This window comes from Globicephala melas, chromosome 1, assembly GCF_963455315.2.
Source record: "Globicephala melas chromosome 1, mGloMel1.2, whole genome shotgun sequence".
Lineage (NCBI taxonomy): Eukaryota > Metazoa > Chordata > Mammalia > Artiodactyla > Delphinidae > Globicephala > Globicephala melas.
The window spans coordinates 87,075,266-87,102,323 of NC_083314.1; the positions used below are offsets into that span (position 1 = coordinate 87,075,266).

At 36.6% G+C, this 27,058-nt stretch overlaps 1 protein-coding gene across 2 annotated transcripts in view; it reads right to left on the reverse strand.

Moving 5' to 3' along the window:
• The window catches only part of SYCP1 (synaptonemal complex protein 1), a 158,200-nt gene that overhangs the window by 97,838 nt on the left and 33,304 nt on the right, over positions 1-27,058 (reverse strand). For both annotated transcript variants that reach the window (XM_060287085.1, XM_060287078.1), the window contains exons 12-15: positions 24,184-24,278; positions 23,495-23,679; positions 22,205-22,272; positions 2,952-3,013 (exon numbers count right to left, since the gene is read on the reverse strand). In XM_060287085.1, the coding sequence (XP_060143068.1) occupies positions 2,952-3,013; positions 22,205-22,272; positions 23,495-23,679; positions 24,184-24,278 (410 nt within the window). The remainder of the gene's footprint in view (positions 1-2,951; positions 3,014-22,204; positions 22,273-23,494; positions 23,680-24,183; positions 24,279-27,058) is intronic.

The following is a 27,058-nucleotide window of genomic DNA, read 5'->3' on the forward strand; positions in this document are numbered from 1 at the left end:
AGATGAGATTTATGGTTATGGGGGTGGGGAAAATAAGGGAGGACAAGGAGTTGGATGAAGGCTGCCAAAAGGCACAAACTTCCAGTTGTAAGATAAACAGTACTAGGGATGTAACGTACAATGTGATATAATTCACACTGCTGTATGTTATTTATGAAAGTTGTTAAGACAGTAAATCTTAAGAGTTCTCATCACAAGGAAAATTTTTTTTCTATTTCTTTAATTTTGTATCTATATGAGATGATGGATGTAGACTTATTGTAATGTATGTAAATCAAATCATTATGCTGTAGACGTTAAACTTATACAGTGCTGTATGACAATTATATCTCAAGAAAACTGGAAGAAAAAATAAAATACAATTAGATTCAAAAAATAAATACATTAAAAAAATTATACACAAAAGAATAATAAAGCTGGAGGAATCACACTACCCAAATCTAAGACTCACTATAAAGCTACAGTAAGCAAAACACTGGTGAATGGATAGACCACAAAAATCAATGAAACAGAAATAGTCCAGAAGTAGACCCACACAAATATGGTCAATTGATTTTTTTTTTTATAAATGTGCAAGAGTAACTCAATAGAAAAAGGAGAGTCTTGGGAATTCCCTGGTGGTCCAGTGGTTAGGACTCCGCACTTTCACTGCCGAGAGCTCAGGTTCAATCCCTGGTCGAGGAACTTAGATCCCGTAAGCCGCTTGGTGCAGCCAAAAACATAAATACATACATACACACATACATATATAAAGAAAAAGAGAGTCTTTTCAACAAATGGTATTATCAGTACCCTACATCAATCCAAAGTATTTAAATCTTAAATATCTCTCAAAGTAGTATCTCATTACTACCATCATCTCCCAGCCTAAGTTCTCTTCTCTGGCTCCTGTGATTGTCTGTCTATTCTGAACTGTTCTCTTAATATATTGTGTTCTCCGTACTGCAAACCAAATGAGCTCTTCAAATTGCAAATCTGACCAAGTCACTCCCTGCTGAAATTCTTTAGAGCTTCTCATTCCTCTTAGGATAAACATAAAATTCTGTTGATATGATTTTAAAGGGCCATGAATTAACAGGCTCCTACTACCTCTCTAGCCTCATTTTGCACCACACTCTTTCTTTCACTCCATGTTGTATTCACCATTCTCCTTCCTATCAAATGACCTTTGCACATATTTTCTCTACCTGATAAGCACTTCCCTTCCTTCTCTGGATTTCAGTTCAATCTTTACTTTTTCAAAAAATGTCTCCTAAACTCTCTACATAGTTCAAATCCCTTTATTACACTGTAAACTAATCCTTTATTGCCCTTGACACCATTGTATTATTACCTTTGAATGGCTGCTTGTATTTAAGTATGATTATTTCATGACTAGCTCCATGAAAACAGGATATGCATCCATTTGCTCCCCAGTGCATCCCCAGAGTATACCATAAAAGGAACTCAACAAATGTTTGTTAAATGAATAAATGTATCTTATTCATCCTTCACAACCACCCTATGAGATATGTACAATTATTTCCCCCATTTCATAAAATGGAAAAACCAAGGCATCAAGAATTTAGGTAAATTGCTCTAGGTCATACAGCTAAGAAGTAAAAAGCTGGATACCATCAAAGCATTATGATTCTAAGGACCAAGATATTAATTATGCTCTAACGGCTATTCAAATAAAACAAAACCTAAACCAATCCTTGTCCATGTAGGAGTGTAAAAATAATACTTTAGTATTAATTCATTCAACAAATATTTATAAAGTGCTTACAAAGTGTCAGTTACTGTGCTAAGTACTGAGGTTACAGGGCAAACAGGACAAAGGTTCTTAGCCCTTATTGGAGCATTCCACTATTTATTTATTGACCACCTACTATGTGCCAACTACTGTGCTAAGTAAAGGAGACTCTAAAGGGTGAATAAAGCTTTAAATAATTATACCAAAAATAAATTAAATTTCATTTGTGATAAGTGCTATAAAGGAAAAATTCAGGGTGCTAGAGGAACAAGCTACACAGAGACCTAAACTAGCTAGGAATGTCAAGAGAGATTTCTAAAGAATTGATATTTAAGCTGAGACCTGAAGTATAAGTTTACATTATCAAATTTGAAAGAAATGTAAATATTATTATTTGCAAGAATTTGTGCAAAAGCAATTCACTGAAGAAAGGATAAGCATTTGGAAATAGTGCTTCCCAAGAGATGGAAGAATTAGGAGTTGCAAAATCAGGTAGAGATGTGATTGGTTAAACCCAAAATCAAAGACCTGTAATGATAAACAATATTGTCTTTTATAAGCAAAGGTTGGCAAACTACAGCCTCTAAGACAAAATCAGCCCACAACCTTCTTTTGTAGGCCCTTGAACTAAGAATGGTTCTTGCATTTTTATAAGATTGTTAAAAATAAAAGAAAAAAAAATGGAAGGGGAGGAGAAAATTAACATTCTGTATATAGCCACAAAGCCTAAAATATTTACTATCTAGTCCTTTACAAAAAAAGTTTACCAACCCATGCTCTACACACTATAATCAAGTAAAACATAATGAAGCCTATCCTAACAAATTCATTAAATATGATTCTATTTGAATACTAAACGTAGGTACTGAATAGATATCATACATATCTTTCTCAAAATTGCAGCTTTGTGGCTCAAAGTTATCAAACGCACACCAAATTTACAATCATCTACAGAATAGGCATATTTGATCTCACTTAAACGTACTGTCAACACATGCTTAAGTAATATAAACACCTACACCGACAGTTATCAAATATACCATAAAAATTGATAGAGATAAGAAATGTGGCTTCACTAAAACCAAATGTAGTTTTTTTTATATTTTAGTTGAAAAACTACCATAAGACATCTATAGGATGAGAGTCTAAGTCACTGGATTTAATACTATTTTGAAAAATAATTGCTACATATTAATAAGAGAAACCATACACTTACCAAGATTTTTTTCAATTCTTCAAGTTCTACTTCTTTGTTATTTTTAAGCTTAGTCATCTCTTCTAAAAAATCAAAAGAATATAAATGCGTTAAAAGCTGGATTTAAAAAAATGGGAAAGGAGAGACAAGAAAACAAAAAAAAGATTCCATTTTTAAAAGACATTCTTTCATAGTTGTACCATTCAAATAGCCTCAAATCTGATTTCTCCACTTCTATTCCTCACTACCAACACTCCCCACCCAACATCAAATTTACCTTCCATACAGAAGTGACAATGATCCTTTAAAAATGTAAACAAGATCATGTCATTCCTCTAATTAAAATCTTTCAGTGGTGTTCCTTTGCCAGCAGAATAAAATCAAAATTCCTTTCCTTGGCCCTACCTGATTTGGTCCTTATTACCCCATACTCACTTCATTCCCCTTTCCATATTTCTTCTTACACTTAGTCACAAAGGTTTTCATTCACTCACATGTATTAACCAAGCTCCTTCACACCTCAGGGCATTTCTACATGCTTTTCCTCCTGAATGAAAAGCTCTCTCCAACTCACATGCTTTCCCTTAACTAAATCTCACTTACTTAGGTCTCAGTTTAAGGCCATCCTTGATCACCAAATCTAGATTAGGCCTTATTATTTTCTTATATTTTGTCATTTTCATTCATTTCATTCCTTCATAGCACTTATCACAATTTGTAATTAAATATTTATTTGTAATTATTCATTTTATGTGTCTCCGAGTGCAAAATCTCATGAGAACAAAGACCATGTCTGTTATGTTCCTAATCAATATCCAAAGCTAAATGAGAAACATCTAAGCCTAAGTTCTATAGTTATTGTGTATCTAATAACCAAAGAAGAAGCAATAGAAAAAACTAGAAGGAGAATCTATTATACAACCAGAGTGAAAATAAATGTGGGCACAGAGATAGAAAACTGACCACAGGAGTAAAACCTGTTTAGAGCTATATTAGACTGAACTGAAGATGGGAGACACATGAAGAAGCAAAGAAAACTGTACCAAGTAAAGAAACACATAAAAAATTATTTGACAAAGATTCTGAATTTACAGTTGTCTTTAACTTACTTGGTATGCACTACCTCATTCTTTAAATGAACAATGAAGAAACAAAGAGTTTGAATTTAGGCAATTAGATGGCTCTTAAATCTGCAACACAGAATAGTCAGATTTGTATTTTTAAAGGAACACTCTAGCATAAATGCAGAGAATGAACAAAAGGTAGACAAGACTGGAAACAAAAAGATTGATTCTAAAGATACTGCAATTAGTTCTGGTCAGAGATGTCTGGTTCCAAGCTAATGTCAAGATATAAGGGGTAGAGTAGGCTGTATCTGAGAAGTGCACAGAATAACAGTGGTCTTAGGATAGGTCAATGATTGTAACTCCTGAGGGGACAGTGGAGGCATACACTAATCAAGATGTAATCCTACGAAAATATCATTAAGGAAGAATGCAAAGTGTAGCCAGGAAACAATGCAGTAAGAATGAGGGCTACTGCAGTAAGAAAGAAGGTTATGAATAAAGGCCAAAGCAAATAGAAGCCTAGTAAACACAAAAAGAGATGACAAAGATGAGGACAAATGAGGGTAATATGAAGCATGGTTTATGATAATGTCCCAGATACAATTTGTGTTCCATTATGTTACTCACATGCATCCCTCTCCTAGGCTAAGAGAATGTGCTTGAAACTCTAAAAACCAGGAAAGAGGAAATGAGGACTTGAACTGTTCTAGGTCTGTGGAGACGAAGAAAAGGGGGAAGATTCAAAAGATATTTAAGCATTAAAAACCCTTAAATTAGTTAGATTTTAAGAGCTAGATATTAAGAGTTAGAAACAACAGCATTAGATAACCAATTAGAAGTGAAAGGTAAGGGAGAAAGAAGATTTTTTGGTTTTGAGAACTATACTATCAACCAAAGAAGGAAATAAACTAATGTTGAGTACTTACATCATTGTTAATGATACTCTCCTAAACATAATACTTTGCACACTCCATCATTCTCTACAACTATCCAAATCCTCTCTGTATCTTAAACTCTACTTTGTTTTTTAAATCTACCTATTCTATAAAGACTTTTCCAACTCTGCAGTCCACATTGATACCTTTGGCTTCCTCTTGTTAACAGCATTAACACATTTCCATCAATAAGAAATCTGTAAGCATTCACTCCAAATATATAAATATTTATACAATACAAAGACATATTTATATTTTATAAATTTATATAAAATACATATATTATATTATTCATTATAAAACATATATAAAGCATTAAAAATAAATAGAAATAGAAGTTCTAATACTTCCTTCCCTAATCCTAAATAGAAGTCTCTCTCACTCCTTTAATTTTTGAAACATGGTTCTAATGATTTTATGAATTCAAACTTTCTCCTACAATAATTAGAGATTTCTCAAGAACATGGTATTTCACTTCTTGTATATGTTTCCACCTAAGATAGTGCTAAGAAACACACATAGAACTATTTCACAGTCCTGGAATTCCTTATCCAAACTTCTCATAATATATTGCTCTACTAAGAGAAAAATCACATTATGCATTCGATCTTTCAATATGACAATAACAGCCACTTACATTCAATATCAGATTTAATTATCCCATAGTCTACAACATTCAATTGACCAATTCTAAAGAACATAGGTATATGCAGTGATTTAAGACAGTATGTTATGCTTTAAAGGAAGATTTAAAAAATGGGTGAAATATGCATTCACAATCATTCTAATGTAAAATAATACTAAAATTATTATTTACCATTGGATAGTACAATTTTGGATGTTCAAAACAGTCTAGTCTGTAATGGAAAAGTAAGCTTTGCAAAAGGAAAAGCATAAATTGGGTTTCAAAATTCAATCAAACATCCTAACAGGCACTACTGCTTACAATTATTTTAATTATATAAGTATTCAAAGTTAATAATAAAGATTATAGAAAGTTATAGAGATTTCCAGAAAAATGCCTGCCAATCCATGAATTATCTTAATTTATAAAATAATTCTTTTCACCAAAATTGGAAAAAAATGTTTATATATGTTTATAATTCTCCACAATTATAAATATGAAGCTTTATAAATATGAAGCATAGACTTATTAAAATTAGCTAACTAAATGGTCATAAATTCACAAAATAACTACAAACTTCTCTCTCTTTTAGCCATGAAAGTTGAGTATTAACAACACCACATGATAAAATAGGGTCACATTTTCCTGAAAATAGTTCATAATCCAACATGGCTAATAAATGAAATTTCAAAATTCAATCAAAATATAAGACATTTCCCACTAAGAATTATTATTACGGCCTCTGAATCCTAAATTAAGAAAAAGAAGACTACAGGACGAAGACATTCCACCTGTGGGCAGCAGCTTCAGGCCATGCTGCAGAGTTCCAGGCTACCCTACGTATTTCAGACTTGCCTAGCCAGCCGCTAAAACCTTGAGAATGCATCAAGCGCACGTTTATAACACTCTATGGAAGGAATCTGATCTTCCCATATGCAGAGCCTAAAAACCCACGGCAACTGTCTAGAAGGAGAACAAGGGGTAAAAGGCAGTTTCAGGCACAAGCCCCTTAGATATCCTCATCCACCAATGGGCAGAGAGCAGAAGCAAGAAGAACTACAATCCTGCAGCCTGGGGAATGAAAACCACATTCACAGAAAGATAAACAAAATGAAAAGGCAGAGGGCTATGTACCAGATGAAGAAACAAGATAAAACCCCAGAAAAACAACTAAATGAAGAGGAGATAGGCAACCTTCCAGAAAAAGAATTCAGAATAATGATAGTGAAGATGATCCAGGACCCCAGAAAAAGAATGGAGGCAAAGATTGAGAAGATGCAAGAAATATTTAACAAAGACCTAAAAGAATTAAAGAACAAACAGAGATGAACAGTACAATAACTGAAATGAAAACTACACTAGAAGGAATCAATAGAAGAATAACGGAGGCAGAAAACGGATAAGTGACCTGGAAGACAGAATGGTGGAACTCACTGCTGTAGAACAGAATAAAGAAAACAGAATGAAAAGAAATGAAGAGAGCCTAAGAGACCTCTGGGACAATATTAAATGCAACAACATTCGCATTATAGGGGTGCCAGAATGAGAAGAGAGAGAGAAAGGACCCAAGAAAATATGTGAAGAGATTATAGTCAAAAAATTCCCTAACATGGGAAAGGAAATAGCCACGCAAGTCCAGGAAGCGCAGAGAGTCCCATACAGGATAAACCCACGGAGAAACACGCCGAGACACATTGTAATCAAATTGGCAAAAATTAAAAACAAAGAAAAATTATTGAAAGCAGCAAGGGAAAAATGACAAATAATATACAAGGGAATTCCCATAAGGTTAACAGCTGATTTCTCAGCAAAAACTCTACAAGCCAGAAGGGAGTGGCATGACACACTTAAAGAGATGAAAGGGAAGAACCTACAACCAAGATTACTCTACCTGGCAAGGATCTCATTCAGATTGTATGGAGAAATCAAAAGCTTTACAGACAAACAAAAGCTAAGAGAATTCAGCACCACCAAACCAGCTGTACAAGAAATGCTAAAGGAACTTCACTAAGAGGGAAACACAAGAGAAGAAAAGGACCGACAAACACAAACCCAAAACAATTAAGAAAATGGTCATAGGAACATACATATTGATAATTACCTAAAACATGAATGGATTAAATGCTCCAAACAAAAGACACAAGCTTGCTGAATGGACACAAAAACAAGACCCATATATGTGCTGTCTACAAGAGACCCACTTTAGGCCTAGGGACACATACAGACTGAAAGTGAGTGGATAGAAAAGATATTCCATGCAAATGGAAATCAGAAGAAAGTTGGAGTAACAATACTCATATCAGATAAAATAGACTTTAAAATAAAGAATGTTACAAGAAGAAAGGAAGGACACTACATAATGATCAAGGGATGAATGCAAGAAGAAGATATAACAATTATAAATATATATGCACCCAACATAGAGCACCTCAATACATAAGGCAACTGCTACCAACTATAAAGGAGGAAATCGACAGTAACACAATAATATTGGGGGGCTGTAAACCTCACTTACACCAATGGACAGATCATCCAAACAGAAAATTAATAAGGAAACACAAGCTTTAAATGACACAATAGACCAAATAGATTTAATTGATATTTATAGGACATTCCATCCAAAAACAGCAGATTACACCTTCTTCTTAAGTGCACATGGAATATTCTCCAGGATAGATCACATCTTGGGTCACAAATCAAGCCACAGTAAATTTAAGAAAATTGAAATCATATCAAGCATGTTTTCTGCCCACAACGCTATGAGATTAGAAGTGAATTACAAGGAAAAAACGTAAAAAACACAAATGCATAGAGGCTAAATACGTTACTAAATAACCAAGAAATCACTGAAAAAATCAAAGAGGAAATCAAAAAATACCTAGAGACAAATGACAATGAAAACACGATGATCCAAAACCTATGGGATGCAGCAAAAGCAGTTCTAAGAGGGAAGTTTATACCAATACAATCCTACCTCAAAATACAAGAAAAATCTCAAATAAACAATTTAACCTTACACCTAAAGGAACTAAAGAAAGAAGAACAAACAAAACCAAAAGTTAGCAGAAGGAAAGAAATCATAAAGATCACAGCAGAAATAAATGAAATAGAAACAAAGAAAACAATAGCAAAGATCAATAAAACTAAAAGCTGGTCCTTTGAGGAGATAAACAAAAGTGATAAACCATTAGCCAGACTCATCAAGAAAAAGAGGGAGAGGACTTAAATCAATAAAATTAGAAATGAAAAAGGAGAAGTAACAACAGACACCACAGAAATACAAAGCATCCTAAGAGACTACTACAAGTAACTCTAGCCACTAAAATGGAAAATCTGGAAGAAATGGACAAATTCTTAGAGAGGTATAACCTTCCAAGATTGAACCAGGAAGAAACAGAAAATAATATGAACAGACCAATCACAAGTAATGAAAATGAAACTGTGATTAAACGTCTTCCAACAAACAAAAGTCCAGGACCAGATAGCTTCAGAGGTGAATTCTATCAAACATTTAGAGAAGAGCTAACACCTATCCTTCTCAAACTCTTCCAAGAAATTGCAGAGGAAGGAACACTCTGAAACTCATTCTATGAGGTCACCATCACCCTGATACCAAAACCAGACAAAGATACTACAAAAAAAAAAAATTACAGGCCAATATCATTTATGAACATAGATGCAAAAATCCTCAACAAAATACTAGCAAACAGAATCCAACAACACATGAAAAGGATCATACACCATGATCAAGTGGGATTTATCCCAAAGATGCAAGGATTCTTCAATATATGCAAATCAATCAATGTGATACACCATATTAACAAATTGAAGAATAAAAACCATATGATCATCTCAATAGATGCAGAAAAAGCTTTTGGCAAAATTCAACACCCATTTATGATAAAAACTCTCTAGAAAGTGGGCATAGAGGGAACCTACCTCAACATAATAAAGGCCATATATGACAAACGCAAAGCAAACACCATTCTCAATGGTGAAAAACTGAAAGCATTTCCTCTAAGACCAGGAACAAGACAAGGATGTCCACTCTCACCACTATTATTAAACATAGTTTTGGAAGTCCTAGCCATGGCAATCAGAGAAAAAAAGAAATAAAAGGAATATGAATAGGAAATGAAGAAGTGAAACTGTCACTGTTTGCAGATGACATGATACTATACATAGAGAATCCTAAAGATGCCACCAGAAAACTACTAGAGGTAATCAATGAATTTGGTAAAGCTGCAGGATATAAAATTAATGCACAGAAATCTCTTGCATTCCTATATACTAATGATGAAAAATCTGAAAGAGAAATTAAGGAAACACTGCCATTTACCTTTGCAACAAAAAGAAAACACCTAGGAATAAACCTACCTAGGGAGACAAAAGACCTGTATGCAGAAAACTATAAGACACTGACGAAAGAAATTACAGATGATACCAACAGATGGAGAGACATACCATGTTCTTGAATTGGAAGAATCAGTATTGTGAAAATGACTATACTACCCAAAGCAATCTACAGATTCAATGCAATCCCTATCAAAATACCAATGGCATTTTTTACAGAATTACAACAAAAAATCTTAAAATTTGTATGGAGACACAGAAGACTCCGAATAGCCAAAGCAGTCTTGAGGGAGAAATACAGAGCTGGAGGAATCAGACTCCCTGACTTCAAAGCTACAGTAATCAAGACAATATGGTACTGGCACAAAAACAGAAATATAGATCAATGGAACAAGATAGAAAGCCCAGAGGTAAACCCATGCACCTATCGTCAACTAATCTATGACAAAGGAGGCAAGGATATACAGTGGAGAAAAGACAGTTTCTTCAATAAGTGGTGCTGGGAAAACTGGACAGCTACATGTAAAAGAATGAAATTAGAACACTCCCTAACACCATACACAAAAATAAACTCAAAATAAATTAGAGACCTAAATGTAAGACCGGACACTATAAAATGCTTAGAGGAAAACATAGGAAGAACACTCTTTGACATAAATCACAGCAAGATATTTTTTGATCCACCTCCTAGAGTAATGGAAATAAAAACAAATATAAACAAATGGAACAGCGACTGCACAAGTGCAAGTGGAGAGCCTTGGGCTTGGCGCAGGAGCAGACGTGGTTCTGTGGCTCGTCAGTCTTACTCAGGGTTTTGGTCCCATCACTCCAGTGAATGGGTCTTCTCAATGTCACCACTGGGATGTGGCACTCCTGCTGCTGATGGAGTTGGAAAATTCCGTAAGACAAGGCCCAGTGACATTTCACATGGCGTAGGAGGAAAAAACTTGGACAGGCAATGGACTGAAAGAACATGACTACGGAAGCACCCAGCTCCAAAAGTCCCAGCCTGCCACTATAGAATGGCCATGTGGATAAAAGGCTATTGGCGCTGCAGCCAGGAGTCACTGCTATGCCTCTTAGGTGGGAGAGCCAACTTCAGGACACTGGTCCACAAGAGACCTCCCAGCTCCATGTAATATCAAACGGTGAAAATCTCCCAGAGATCTCCATCTCAACACCAACACCCAGCTTCACTCAACGACCAGCAACCTACAGTGCTGGAAAACCTATGCCAAACAACTAGTAAGACAGGAACACAACCCCACCCATTAGCAGAGAGGCTGCCTAAAATCATAATAAGGCTACAGACACCCCAAAACACACCACCAGACGTGGACCTGCCCACCAGAAAGACAAGATCCAGCCTCATCCACCAGAACACAGGCACTAGTCCCCTCCACCAGGAAGCCTACACAACCCACTGAACCAACTTTAGCCACTGGGGACAGACATCAAAAACAACGGGAACCACGAATCTGCAGTCTGCAAAAGGAGACCCCAAACACAGTAAGATAAGCAAAATGAAAAACACACAGCAGATGAAGGAGCAAGATAAAAACCCACCAGACCTAACAAATGAAGAGGAAATAGGCAGTCTACCTGAAAAAGAATTCAGAATAATGATAGTAAAGATGATCCAAGATCTTGTAAATACAATAGAGAAAATGCAAGAAACATTTAACAAGGACGTAGAAGAACTAAAGAGGAAACAAGCAATGATGAACAACAAAATAAATGAAATTAAAAATACTCTAGAAGGGATCAATAGCAGAATAACTGAGGCAGAAGAATGGATAAGTGACCTGGAAGATAAAGTAGTGGAAATAACTATTGCAGAGCAGAATAAAGAAAAAAGAATGAAAAGAGCTGAGGACAGTCTCAGAGACCTCTGGGACAACATTAAATGCACCAACATTCGAATTATAGGGGTTCCAGAAGAAGAAGAGAAAAAGAAAGGGACTGAGAAAATATTTGAAGAGATTATAGTTGAAAACTTCCCTAATATGGGAAAGGAAATAGTTAATCAAGTCCAAGAAGCACAGAGAGTCCGATACAGGATAAATCCAAGGAGAAATACGCCAAGACACATATTAATCAAATTGTCAAAAATTAAATACGAAGAAAGCATATTAAAAGTAGCAAGGGAAAAACAACAAATAACACACAAGGGAATCCCCATAAGGTTCACAGCTGATCTCTCAGCAGAAACTCTGCAAGCCAGAAGGGACTGGCAGGACATACTGAAAGTGATGAAGGAGAAAAACCTACAACCAAGATTACTCTACCCAGCAAGGATCTCATTCACATTTGATGGAGAAATTAAAACCTTTACAGACAAGCAAAAGCTGAGAGAGTTCACCACCACCAAACCAGCTTTACAACAAATGCTAAAGGAACTTCTCTAGACAAGAAACACAAGAGAAGGAAAAGACCTATAATAATGAACCCAAAACAATTAAGAAAATGAGAATAGGAACATACATATCGATAATTACCTTAAATGTAAATGGACTAAATGCTCTCACCAAAAGACACAGATTGGCTGAATGGATACAAAAACAAGACCCATATATATGCTGTCTACAAGAGACCCACTTCAGACCTAGAGACACATACACACTGAAGGTAAGGGGATGGAAAAAGATATTCCATGCAAATGGAAACCAAAAGAAAGCTGGAGTAGCAATTCTCATATCAGACAAAATAGACTTTAAAATAAAGACTATTACAAGAGACAAAGAAGGACACTACATAATGACCAAGGGATTGATCCAAGAAGAAGATATAACAATTGTAAATATTTATGCACCCAACATAGGAGCACCTCAATACATAAGGCAAATACTAACAGCCATAAAAGGGGAAATCGACAGTAACGCATTCATAGTAGGGGACTTTAACACCTCAATTTCACCAATGGACAGATCATCCAAAATGAAAATAAATAAGGAAACACAAGCTTTAAATGATACATTACACAAGATGGACTTAATTGATATTTATACGAAACTCCATTCAAAAACAACAGAATACACATTTTTCTCAAGTGCTCATGGAACATTCTCCAGGATAGATCATATCTTGGGTCACAAATCAAGCCTTGGTAAATTTAAGAAAATTGAAATTGTATCAAGTATCTTTTCGGACCACAGCGCTATGAAACTAGACATCAATTACAGGAAAAGATCTGTAAAAAATACAAACACATGGAGGCTAAACAATACACTCTTAATAACGAAGTGACCACTGAAGAAATCAAAGAGGAAATTAAAAAATACCTAGAAACAAATGACAATGGAGGCGGAGGGGAAGATGGCAGAAGAGTAAGATGCAGAGATCACCTTCCTCCCCACAGATACACCAGAAATACATCTACACGTGAAGCAACTCCTACTGAACACCTACTGAACGCTGGCAGAAGACCTCAGACCTCCCAAAATGCAAGAAACTCCCCACGTACCTGGGTAGGGCAAAAGAAAAAACAGAGACAAAAGGATAGGGACGGCACCTGCACCAGTGAGAGGGAGCTGTGAAGGAGGAAAGGTTTCCACACACTAGGAAGCCCCTTCACGGGCGGAGACTGCGGGAGGCAGAGGGGGGAGCTTCGAAGCCGCAAAGGAGAGCACAGCAACAGGGGTGCGGAGGGCAAACCGGGGAGTTTCCCACACAGAAGATCGCTGCCAACCGGCACTCACCAGCCCAAGAGGCTTCTCTGCTCACCCGTCGGGGCGGGCCGGGCTGAGAGCTGAGGCTCGGGCTTTGGTCGGAGCGCAGCGAGAGGACTGGGGTTGGCTGCGTGAACACAGCCTGAAGGGGTTAGTGCACCACGGCTACCCGGGAGGGAGTCCGGGAAAAGGTCTGGAGCTGCCGAAGAGGCAAGAGACTTTTTCTTCCCTCTTTGTTTCCTGGTGCGCGAGGAGAGGGGTTTAAGAGCGCTGCTTAAAGGAACTCCAGAGACAGGCGCGAGCCGAGGCTAAAAGCACGGACCCCAGAGACAGGCACGAGCCACGGCTAAAAGCGCGGACTCCAGAGACGGGCGCGAGTCGCGGCTAAAAGCACGGACCCCAGAGACGGGCGGGAGATGCTAAGGCTGCTGCTGCCGCCACCAAGGGGCCTGTGTGCGAGCACAGGTCACTATCCACACCCCTCTTCCGGGGAGCCTGTGCAGCCCCCCACTGCCAGGTTCCCGGAATCCAGGGATAACTCTCCCGGGAGAACGCACAGGGGGCCTCAGGCTGGTGCAACGTCACGCAGGCCTCTGCCGCCGCAGGCTCGCCCCGCACGCCGTGCCCCTCCCTATCCCCGGCATGAGTGCGCCAGAGCCCCCCAATCAGCGGCTCCTTTAACACCGTCCTCTCTGAGCAAAAAACAGACGCCCTCCAGCGACCTACACGCAGAGGCGGGGCCAAATCCAAAGTTGAGCCCCTGTGAGCTGTGAGAACAAAGAAGAGAAAGGGAAATCTCTCCCAGCAGCCTCAGAAGCAGCGGATTAAAGCTCCACAATCAACTTGATGTACCCTGCGTCTGTGGAATACATGAATAGACAATGAATCATCCCAAATTGAGGAGGCGGACTTCGAGAGCAAGATTTATGATTTTTTCCCCTTTTGCTATTTTTGTGAGTGTGTATGTATATGCTTCTGTGTGAGATTTTGTCTGTATAGCTTTGCTTCCACCATGTGTCCTAGGGTTCTATCCCTTTTTAAAAAATCTTTTTTCTTAATAATTAATTTTAATAACTTTATTATACTTTACCCTTTCTTTCTTTCTTTCTTTCTTTCTTTCTTTCTTTCTTTCTTTCCCTCCTTCCTACCTTCCTTGCTTCCCGCCTTTAGACAACAAATCATCCCAAATTGAGGAGGTGGACTTTAAGAGCAAGATTTATGATTTTTTCCCCTTTACCTCTTTTTGTGAGGGTGTATGTGTATGCTTCTGTGTAAGATTTTGTCTGTATAGCTTTGCTTCCACCATTTGTCCTAAGGTTCTATCAGTCCCTTTTTTTTTCTAAATAATTATTTTTTAATTTAATAACTTTACTATACTTTATTTTATTTTACTGTATCTTCTTTCTTTCTTTTTTTTCTTCCTTCCCTCCTTCCTTCCTTCCTGCCTCCCTCCCTCCTTTCTTTCCTTCTTTTCTTTTCTTTCTTTCTTCCTTTGTTCCTTCCTTCCTTCCCTCCTTTCTTTCCTACTTCTACTAATTCTTTCTCTCTACTTTTTCTTACTTTTACTCTGAGCCATGTAGATGAAAGGCTCTTGGTGCTACAGCCAGGAGTCAGTGCTGTGCCTCTGAAGTGGGAGAGCCAACTTCAGGACACTGGTCCACAAGAGACCTCCCAGCTCCACATAATACCAAACGACGAAAATCTCCCAGAGACCTCCATCTCAACACCAGCACCCAGCTTCACTCAACGACCAGCAACCTACAGTGCTGGAAAACCTAAGCCAACAAATAGCAAAACAGGAACACAACCCCACCCATTAGCAGAGAGGCTGCCTAAAATCATAATAAGGCTACAGACACCCCAAAACACACCACCAGATGTGCACCTGCCCACCAGAAAGACAAGATCAGGCTCATCCACCAGAACACAGGCACTAGTCCCCTCCACCAGGAAGCCTACACAACCCACTGAACCAACTTTAGCCACTGGGGACAGACATCAAAAACAACGGGAACTACAAACCTGCAGCCTGCAAAAAGGAGACCCCAAACACAATAAGATAAGCAAAATGAGAAGACAGAAAAACACACAGCAGATGAAGGAGCAAAATAAAAACCCACCAGACCTAACAAATGAAGAGGAAATAGGCAGTCTACCTGAAAAAGAATTCAGAATAATGATAGTAAAGATGATCCAAGATCTTGGAAATAGAATAGAAAAGATGCAAGAAACATTTAACAAGGACGTAGAAGAACTAAAGATGAAACAAACAATGATGAACAACACAATAAATGAAATGAAAAAGACTCTAGATGGGATCAATAGCAGAATAACAGAGGCAGAAGAATGGATAAGTGACCTGGAAGATAAAATAGTGGAAATAACTATTGCAGAGCAGAATAAAGAAAAAAGAATGAAAAGAGCTGAAGACAGTCTCAGAGACCTCTGGGACAACATTAAATGAACCGACATTCGAATTATAGGGGTTCCAGAAGAAGAAGAGAAAAAGAAAGGGACTGAGAAAATATTTGAAGAGATTATAGTTGAAAACTTCCCTAATATGGGAAAGGAAATAGTTAATCAAGTCCAGGAAGCACAGAGAGTCTGATACAGGATAAATCCAAGGAGAAATACGCCAAGACACATATTAATCAAACTGTCAAAAATTAAATACAAAGAAAGCATATTAAAAGTAGCAAGGGAAAAACAACAAATAACACACAAGGGAATCCCCATAAGGTTCACAGCTGATCTCTCAGCAGAAACTCTGCAAGCCAGAAGGGACTGGCAGGACATACTGAAAGTGATGAAGGAGAAAAACCTACAACCAAGATTACTCTACCCAGCAAGGATCTCATTCACATTTGATGGAGAAATTAAAACCTTTACAGACAAGCAAAAGCTGAGAGAGTTCACCACCACCAAACCAGCTTTACAACAAATGCTAAAGGAACTTCTCTAGACAAGAAACACAAGAGAAGGAAAAGACCTATAATAATGAACCCAAAACAATTAAGAAAATGAGAATAGGAACATACATATCGATAATTACCTTAAATGTAAATGGACTAAATGCTCTCACCAAAAGACACAGATTGGCTGAATGGATACAAAAACAAGACCCATATATATGCTGTCTACAAGAGACCCACTTCAGACCTAGAGACACATACACACTGAAGGTAAGGGGATGGAAAAAGATATTCCATGCAAATGGAAACCAAAAGAAAGCTGGAGTAGCAATTCTCATATCAGACAAAATAGACTTTAAAATAAAGACTATTACAAGAGACAAAGAAGGACACTACATAATGACCAAGGGATTGATCCAAGAAGAAGATATAACAATTGTAAATATTTATGCACCCAACATAGGAGCACCTCAATACATAAGGCAAATACTAACAGCCATAAAAGGGGAAATCGACAGTAACGCATTCATAGTAGGGGACTTTAACACCGCAATTTCACCAATGGACAGATCATCCAAAACGAAAATAAATAAGGAAACACAAGCTTTAAATGATACATTAAACAAGATGGACTTAATTGATATTTATACGAAACTCCATTCAAAAACAACAGAATACACATTTTTCTCAAGTGCTCATGGAACATTCTCCAGGATAGATCATATCTTGGGTCACAAATCAAGCCTTGGTAAATTTAAGAAAATTGAAATTGTATCAAGTATCTTTTTCAACCACAACACCATGAGACGAGATATCAATTACAGGAGGAGATCTCTAAAAAATACAAACACATGGAGGCTAAACAATACGTTACTTAATAACGAAGTGACCACTGAAGAAATCAAAGAGGAAATTAAAAAATACCTAGAAACAAATGACAATGGAGACACCATGACCCAAAACCTATGGGATGCAGCAAAAGCAGTTCTAAGAGGGAAGTTTATAGCAATACAAGCCCACCTTAAGAAACAGGAAACATCTCGAATATACAACCTAACCTTGCACCTAAAGCAATTAGAGAAAGAAGAACAAAAAACCCCAAAGTTAGCAGAAGGAAAGAAATCATAAAAATCAGATCAGAAATAAATGAAAAAGAAATGAAGGAAACAATAGCAAAGATCAATAAAACTAAAAGCTGGTTCTTCGAGAAGATAAACAAAATAGATAAACCATTAGCCAGACTCATCAAGAACAAAAGGGAGAAGACTCAAATCAATAGAATTAGAAATGAAAAAAGAGAAGTAACGACTGACACTGCAGAAATAAAAAAGATCATGAGAGATTATTACAAGGAACTCTATGCCAATAAAATGGACAACCTGGAAGAAATGGACAAATTCTTAGAAATGCACAATCTGCCAAGACTGAAACAGGAAGAAATAGAAAATATGAACAGACCAATCACAAGCACTGAAATTGAAACTGTGATTTAAAATCTTCCAACAAACAAAAGCCCAGGACCAGATGGCTTCACGGGCGAATTCTATCAAACATTTAGAGAAGAGCTAACACCTATCCTTCTCAAACTCTTCCAAAATATAGCAGAGGGAGGAACACTCCCAAATTCCTTCTACGAGGCAACAAACACCTTGATACCAAAACCAGACAAAGATGTCACAAAGAAAGGAAACTACAGGCCAATATCACTGATGAACATAGATGCAAAAATCCTCAACAAAATACTAGCAAACAGAATCCAACAGCACATTAAAAGGATCATACACCATGATCAAGTGGAGTTTATTCCAGGAATGCAAGGATTCTTCAATATACGCAAAACTTTTCCAAATCGGAAAACTTTTCCAAATCGGAAAAGAAGAAGTAAAGCTGTCAGTGTTTGCAGATGACATGGTACTATACATAGAGAATCCTAAAGATGCCACCAGAAAACTACTAGAGCTAATCAATGAATGTGATAAACCATATTAACAAATTGAAGGAAAAAAACCATATGATCATCTCAATAGATGCAGAGAAAGCCTTTGACAAAATTCAACACCCATTTATGATAAAAACTCTTCAGAAAGTAGTCACAGAGGGAACTTTCCTCAACATAATAAAGGCCATATATGAGAAGCCCACAGCCAACATCATCCTCAATGGTGAAAAAGTGAAAGCATTTCCACTAAGATCAGGAAGAAGACAAGGCTGCCTACTCTCACCACTCTTATTCAACATAGTTTTCGAAGTGTTAGCCACAGCAATCAGAGAAGAAAAGGAAATAAAAGGTATCCAAATCGGAAAAGAAGAAGTAAAGCTGTCAGTGTTTGCAGATGACATGGTACTATACATAGAGAATCCTAAAGATGCCACCAGAAAACTACTAGAGCTAATCAATGAATTTGGTAAAGTAGCAGGATACAAAATTACTGCACAGATATCTCTGGCATTCCTATACACTCATGATGAAAAATCTGAAAGTGAAATCAAGAAAACACTCCCATTTACCACTGCAACAAAAAGAAAAAAATATCTACGAATAAACCTACCTAAGGAGACAAAAGACCTGTATGCAGAAAATTATAAGACACTGATGAAAGAAATTAAAGATGATACAAATATATGGAGAGATATACCGTGGTCTTCGATTAGAAGAATCAACATTGTGAAAATGACTCTACTACCCAAAGCAATCTATAGATTCAATGCAATCCCTATCAAACTACCACTGGCATTTTTCAAAGAACTAGAACAAAAAATTTCACAATTTGTATGGAAACACAAAAGACCCCGAATAGCCAAAGCAATCTTGAGAACGAAAAACGGAGCTGGAGGAATCAGGCTCCCTGACTTCAGACTATACTACAAAGCTACAGTAATCAAGACAGTATGGTACTGGCACAAAAACAGAAAGAGAGATCAATGGAACAGGATAGAAAGCCCAGAGATAAACCCACACAAATATGGTCATCTTATCTTTGATAAAGGAGGCAGGAATGTACAGTGGAGAGAGGACAGCCTCTTCGATAAGTGGTCCTGGGAAAACTGGACAGGTACATGTAAAAGTATGAGATTAGATCACTCCCTAACACCATGCACAAAAATAAGCTCAAAATGGATTAAAGACATAAATGTGACCCCAGAAACTATCAAACTCTTAGAGGAAAACATAGGCAGAACACTCTATGACATAAATCACAGCAAGATCCTTTTTGACCCACCTCCCAGAGAAATGGAAATAAAAACAAAAATAAACAAATGGGACCTAATGAAACTTCAAAGCTTTTGCACAGCAAAGGAAACCATAAACAAGACCAAAAGACAACCCCCAGAATGGGAGAAAATATTTCAAATGAAGCAACTGACAAAGGATTAATCTCCAAAATTTATAAGCAGCTCATGCAGCTCAATAACAAAAAAACAAACAACCCAATCCAAAAATGTGCAGAGCTAAATAGACATTTCTCTGAAGAAGATATACAGACTGCCAACAAACACATGAAAGAATGCTCAACTTCATTAATCATTAGAGAAATGCACATCAAAACTGCAATGAGATACCATCTCACACCAGTCAGAACGGCCATCATCAAAAAATCTCGAAACAATAAATGCTGGAGAGGGTGTCGAGAAAAGGAAACACTCTTGCACTGCTGGTGGGAATGTGAATTGTTACAGCCACTATGGAGAACAGTATGGAGGTTCCTTAAAAAGCTACAAACAGAACTACCATATGACCCAACAATCCTACTACTGGGCATATACCCTGAGAAAACCATAATTCAAAAAGAGTCATGTACCAAAATGTTCATTGCAGCTCTATTTACAATAGCCCAGTGATGGAAACAACCTAATTGTCCATCATCGGATGAATGGATAAAGAAGATGTGGCACATATATACAATGGAATATTACTCAGCCATAAAAAGAAATGAAATTGAGTTATTTGTAATGAGGTGGATAGACCTAGAGTCTGTCATACAGAGTGAAGTAAGTCAGAAAGAGAAAGACATATACCGTATGCTAACACATATATATGGAATTTAAGAAAAAAAAAATGTCATGAAGAACCTAGGGGTAAGACAGGAATAAAGACACAGACCTACTGGAGAATGGACTTGAGGATATGGGGAGGGGGAAGGGTGAGCTGTGACAGGGCGAGAGAGAGGCATGGACATATATACACTACCAAACGTAAAATAGATAGCTAGTGGGAAGCAGCTGCATGGCACAGGGAGATCGGCTCCGTGCTTTGTGACCGCCTGGAGGGGTGGGATAGGGAGGGTGGGAGGGAGGGAGACGCAAGAGGCAAGAGATATGGCAACATATGTATATGTATAACTGGTTCACTTTGTTATAAAGCAGAAACTCACACACCATTGTAAAGCAATTATATTCCAATAAAGATGTAAAATACTAATAAAAAAATAAAATAAACAAATGGGACCTAATGAAACTTAAAAGCTTTTGCACAGCAAAGGAAACCATGAACAAGATGAAAAGACTACCCTCAGAGTGGAAGAAAATATTTGCAAACAAATCAGCAGACAAAGGATTAATCTCCAAAACATATAAACATCTCATGCAGCTCAATATTAAAAAAAAAAAAAGACCCAATCAAAAAATGGGAAGACGACCTAAATAGACATTTCTCCAACGAAGACATACAGATGGCCAAGGAGCACATGAAAAGCTGCTCAACATCACTAATTATTAGAGAAATGCAAATCAAAACTACAGTGAGGTATCACCTCACACCAGTTAGAATGGGCATCATCAGAAAACCTAAAAACAGCAATTGCTGGAGAGGGTGTGGAGAAAAGGGAACCTTCTTGCACTGTTGGTGGGAATGTAAATTGATGCAGCCACTATGGAGAACAGTATGGAGGTTCCTTAAAAAACTAAAAATAGAATTACCATCTGACCCAGCAATCCCACTACTGGCCATATACCCAGAGAAAACCATAATTCAAAAAGACACACGCACCCCAATGTTCATTGCAGCACTATTTACAATAGCCAGAACACGGAAGCAACCTAAATGCCCATTGACAGACGAATGGATAAAGAAGATGTGGTACATATATACAATGGAATATTACTCAGCCATAAAAAGGAACGAAATTGGGTCATTTGTTGAGACGTGGATGGATCTAGAGCCTGTCATACAAAGTGAAGTCAGAAAGAGAAAAGAAATATCGTATATTAACGCATATATGTGGAACCTAGAAAAATGGTACAGATGAACCGGTTTGCAGGGCAGAAATTGAGACACAGATATAGAGAACAAATGTATGCACACCAAGGGGGGAAAGCAGCGGGGGGTGGGGGTGGTGGCGGGATGAACTGGCAGACTGGGATTGACAGGTATACACTGATGTGGATAAAGTTGATGACTAATCAGAACCTGGTGTATAAAAAAAATTATATATATATATATATATATATATATATATATAGTGAGAAAAATAAAAAAGACTACAAAACATCTGTTAGGCTCCTTACAATTCTAGGTATGTATGAACTGCATAATGAAACTGAAAAGTCTTTCTTAAGATTTAAATTTTCTATCTTTGAAAAATCAAATTAATAGTTATCAAATAATCACTATTGGTAAATCATGGAGGAGAAACTATATTTCATTCTGAAATAATGTTGATGGTTTTATAATTGGTTAATATTATCATGTACATATGTTATTCTCTAAAACTTACCCAGATCACTTGATTTCTTCTGAAGCTCGATGGTAAGTACTTTCAATTGATCTTCACTTCTTTCCAACCTTGTAAAATATATTAGTTCATAATGTAAAATATTCTTTTAGTCAGAATACATCTAGTAACTGAAACTGGTGCAATTTAGCAACAGTATATCTTATCATAGATTCACTCATTCAATTATTACACATTTCTTGACAACCTACTTTGTGTCAGATAGTGTAACATTTCAAAACAAGATATTACTATTATACATACATAGTTGTGTATTAATTACATCTACATAAAACCTCAAACTTATTGTCATGATTTAGCTCTTAGCTATTGATGATAATCAAATTAATGCATCCTAGAACTTTGAAAGAGATTGAGTACATAACTACTATTATACTAAATTCTGCCTTAGGAACAATATATGAGAATTACACAATTCACTTAACTCCACTGGCTTTCCATTTCCTCATCCATAAAACTGAGTTAATTGGAACAGATGACATATAAAGTCACTTAAAATTTGAAAATCACCTGGATAGGTCAATCAAGAATATACAAGATTAGCTGAGCTAGAATATCTAGTTTTCCTTCCTTCACTATACACAAGCAGTAGAGAAGAAACTCTACAAGGCCCAGGTCATGACTTCAGAGAGAAGCTTATTCCTCTCTTTCATCTTCCAGACTTAATTAACCCTTATACTAACGGGACAAAAATAATTACCTAGGCCTCATAACACAACTTCATATAAACATTTCCTTAATACAAAGTACTGGAAAACAGATGAAGTTTTTAACTCAAGTTTTAGAAAAACTATTTAGATGAAATGCAGATGAATATTTTATATATACCTAACCATGTTCATTAATCCATTGATTTATTAAAAATGTTTGAGTACCTACTCTGTACCAGGTTAGTTGCTAAATTTATAAATCACAAAGAAGGTTACAGACCCCAGTAAAAACAAAACAACAACCTAGGAAGTTATTTCTATTTAATAACCCACAGTTAATTAAATATGTGATATCACTGCATCAGCCCTTATGAGCTTGTCTATATTGCTTAACTCTATGAAAAGCATGCATGGGAACTATCCTAGAGAATACCTGCTATCTTTTCGTGGGATACCTGCCTACCCAATACAAACTCTTAAAATGTGTTCCCACTTTATATATAAAAAAGAGACTTGGTTATAGTTGTTATAGGAATTACAAGCCAGTTGTCAATGAATAGAAAATGGCACTGAATATTAGAAGTAAATTGCTTTTATTCAGCTAAATAAGAAGTATTTTTACCTTTGCTGTTCTGTTGTCAATAATTCTTTCAAGTTGCAGGTAGTAGTTTTAAGTTCAGTAACCACAAATGAATGGGCAGCTTTAGCTTCATTAAATTCTTCCATTTGCGCTTCTTTTTCTCTAGTGAGCTGATATATTTTTTTTGTTGCTATTTGTAAATCTTCCTCTAAAGCCTTTTGAGTACTCTAAATGAAATAAAGTACAAAAAAAACCCCTATGAACCAAGGGCCTTAAGAAAAAAGGCTGAATTCATCTGCTTTCTGTAATTCACTGCCTCTCCCTCCCTCTCTCCTTATCCCTTCACCCCTCCTCTACTCCAGCCTGGCCAATCTGGAGTGCCGCACCCACTACTCTTATTTCAATTCACCATTCCTCCAAAGCCCACCTATACTCCCAATCCCTCCATGGAGTCTTCCTAACCAATCCAGCCCATAATGTTCTTTCAATTCTTAGAAATATTGTAGAATTTTTGCCTGAATCATGTTGGTACCTAGCATAGTCTTGTATTTGTTATATTTTTGATGTGTTTTTATCAAATGTCTCTAAACTATAAGCATTTGTAGACAGAGATTGTATCTTCTCTGTTTGAAGCTTCAGGTCCTTGTACATAGTATTAGCATTCAGTAAATATTTGTTGACTGACTGATGGTGTGAGAATTATCACACATTAATCAGTTTTTAAATCATACCACACTTCTTTGCAAAGACATTTTAATATCTTCTAGTTCTGATGTCAAATGATCCTTCTTCTCATTTGATTCTTTTAAGCTTTCATTCTGTAATTCTAAAAAAGAAAGTTGTAGATAGGTAATACTTAATAAAAAATACATACCAAGAAAACAAATTATTTGTAACAATTACTTTTTCCTCTATTACATACTCCAAAATGAGAGAGAATTATGCATATACAGATGCACTGATATCATCACCTTTTACTGACCTTTCAAGATTGTTATTGCCCAAGGACTCAAAGATGAATATATAGGGACATTTTGTGCTACATTTTTTAGTACTAGCTAAGCATTAGAAACAACCTAAATATCCAAAAGGAGACATTAAATTATGGTGATACAATGGTATATCATGTAGCCAGCCACTGTAAATGATGATATAGATGTTTATTTATTTATTACTAATTTGAATATTCATAAAAATCATAGAATAAAAAGGGCAACTTAAAAACAGTATTTATATAAATAGTACATGTGAAAGGAAAGAATACACATAAAAATCTCAAAAGTAATTTGTCTCCTAATGGTGAAATTATTCATGATTTTCATTATTCCCGATCTTGATTTTTATATTTTTCTAAATAATTGCATTTACTTATTTAAATATTATGAAAAAAAGCTACTGACTCCACTTGATAGCTAAATATTTACTAAATCCTAAGTGCCAGGTGCTAGTTTATATGCTTTACACATATGCAGTCACTTTTCAACCTCATAAAAAACACTAAGGGAAAACAGTTCATGCCCGTCTCTGGGTTCAAATTATTCTATTTCCTTTTACTAGCTACCTACACTTGGGCATGATACTTAACCAATCTCTCTCTACTTTTCCCACATGTAAAATGATAGTTATTCGTATCTTGAAGAGTTCCTGTTAGGATTACACACGATAACGCAACTTAAAACATCTAACCACAGTGTTTTCTAGCATATAGTCAACAAATGTTAAATACTATTATGATGATGGTAATGATGGTATAGTGTATACAGAAAATGGACCTTAAAATTCAAGGTATTTACAGTACAACTGGGCAGGCAGACAAATAATCAAAGATAAGTGCTGATGGGTAGTCACTAGAAATTCTGGGAATATATCAATACATAGAGGGGACACCAAAGCTTAATAGGACCAGTAACGGTTAGAGGTAAGGGGAGACAGACATAGAGAGGGAAAGTTCCAGAAAATGACAGCTGGGTTGAAACATTTGAAAGCCAGTAACAATTAACAAGAGTAATGGGAATTGGGAGAAAATCACAAGAGATGTGAAAGAGCATATACAAAGGCAAAAATGGAAGAGACAGGATGACACATTCTGAAATCTAAAGGAAATATATTTCAATAGCATGAAACTTAAAGTATGAGGGAGAAATCATAGCAGATATGATTGGAAAAATAATGACAAAATCATAACAGGATTCATATAACTTGCTCAGAGGTGTACGCTTCCTAAGTCATGAAAAACAATGAAGGATGTTAAACAACAGAATAATGTTCCAGGTTTATATTTTTTTTTTAATTCCAATCTCAAAATCTGTGTAGAAATGAAGGGGCTAGTGCTCCAACTCTCAGAAAAAAATAGGAAAAGTAGATCTGGAAAGGGGGCAATGATAACTAAAGGTTGTCTATTATCATACTATTTATAATGGTCTGTCAGTAAGTGTCTCCTCTGAGAAATCATAATCACAAACTAGTACTTAGGCATGTGTGGGAACAGAATATATGCTGCTTGAATATCCTAAAAAGCTCCAAGCCAAAACTTAGTTTGAAGTTCCCCTAAGTTCCCCCAGGATTCCAGAAGCTGCAAATGTAAATTTCCTCTGTAAAAATATACTTCCAGTTCAGGCCTTAAAGAATTTCCACAGCTGAAATTACATGACCTCACAATCAAAATTCACAAGAGTAAACAAAGCACTACGAGCAAAGTCAGTAGAATGAACAATAGACAGACTTTGACCTGACTGTGAGATTTCAGATGTTAGAATTACTGGCTGTAGAATTTAAAAAATAAGTATTATATCATTTTTAAAAACTAAAAGAAGGAACTTCCCTGTCAGTCCAGTGGTTAAGACTCCATGCTTCCAATGCAGGGGGCACGGGTTTGATCCCTGGTCGGGGAACTAAGATCCCACATGCCGTGCGGTGCAGACAAAAATTTAAAAAAAACAAAAGTACTAAAACAAATAAGGGGACTTCCCTGGTGGCGCAGTGGTTGAGAGTCCGCCTGCCGATGCAGGGGACACGGGTTCGTGCCCCGGTCCGGGAAGATCCCACACGCCATGGAGCGGCTGGGCCTGTGAGCCATGGCCACTGAGCCTGCACGTCCGGAGCCTGTGCTCCACAACGGGAGAGGCCACAACAGTGAGAGGCCCGCGAACCGCAAAAATAAATAAATAAAGAAAGAAAAGAAAAGAAAAGAAATAAGGAAGATGTCCTAAAACTATCTAGAAATGACATATAAAATTGAAACTGACAATTTCACTGGGGTAATAGTGAGGTATGTCATTCAAACAAACATTCCTCTAAAAAGGAATAAAAATTCAGGATCAAATATTAAGAACATTAAAATCACTAAACTCCCAACAAAATAATAAGAAATTACCAGGCACAAAGTGAAGGGAAAATAGAAACTTAGAGAAGTAAGATAAGTACAAAACCTGCTTTTGCCTCAGGGGAATTTGCAGGTCCTGGCAAAGCTGGACTTTTGATTTGAAATTATGATGAAATGAGAAAAAGAAATATGAAAATCCAAAGACTATATAAGGTAAGAAGCCCAAGAATTAAACCTTTGTACAATAAGATAGAACAATCATTATATGTGGAGGGAGCAAAAGT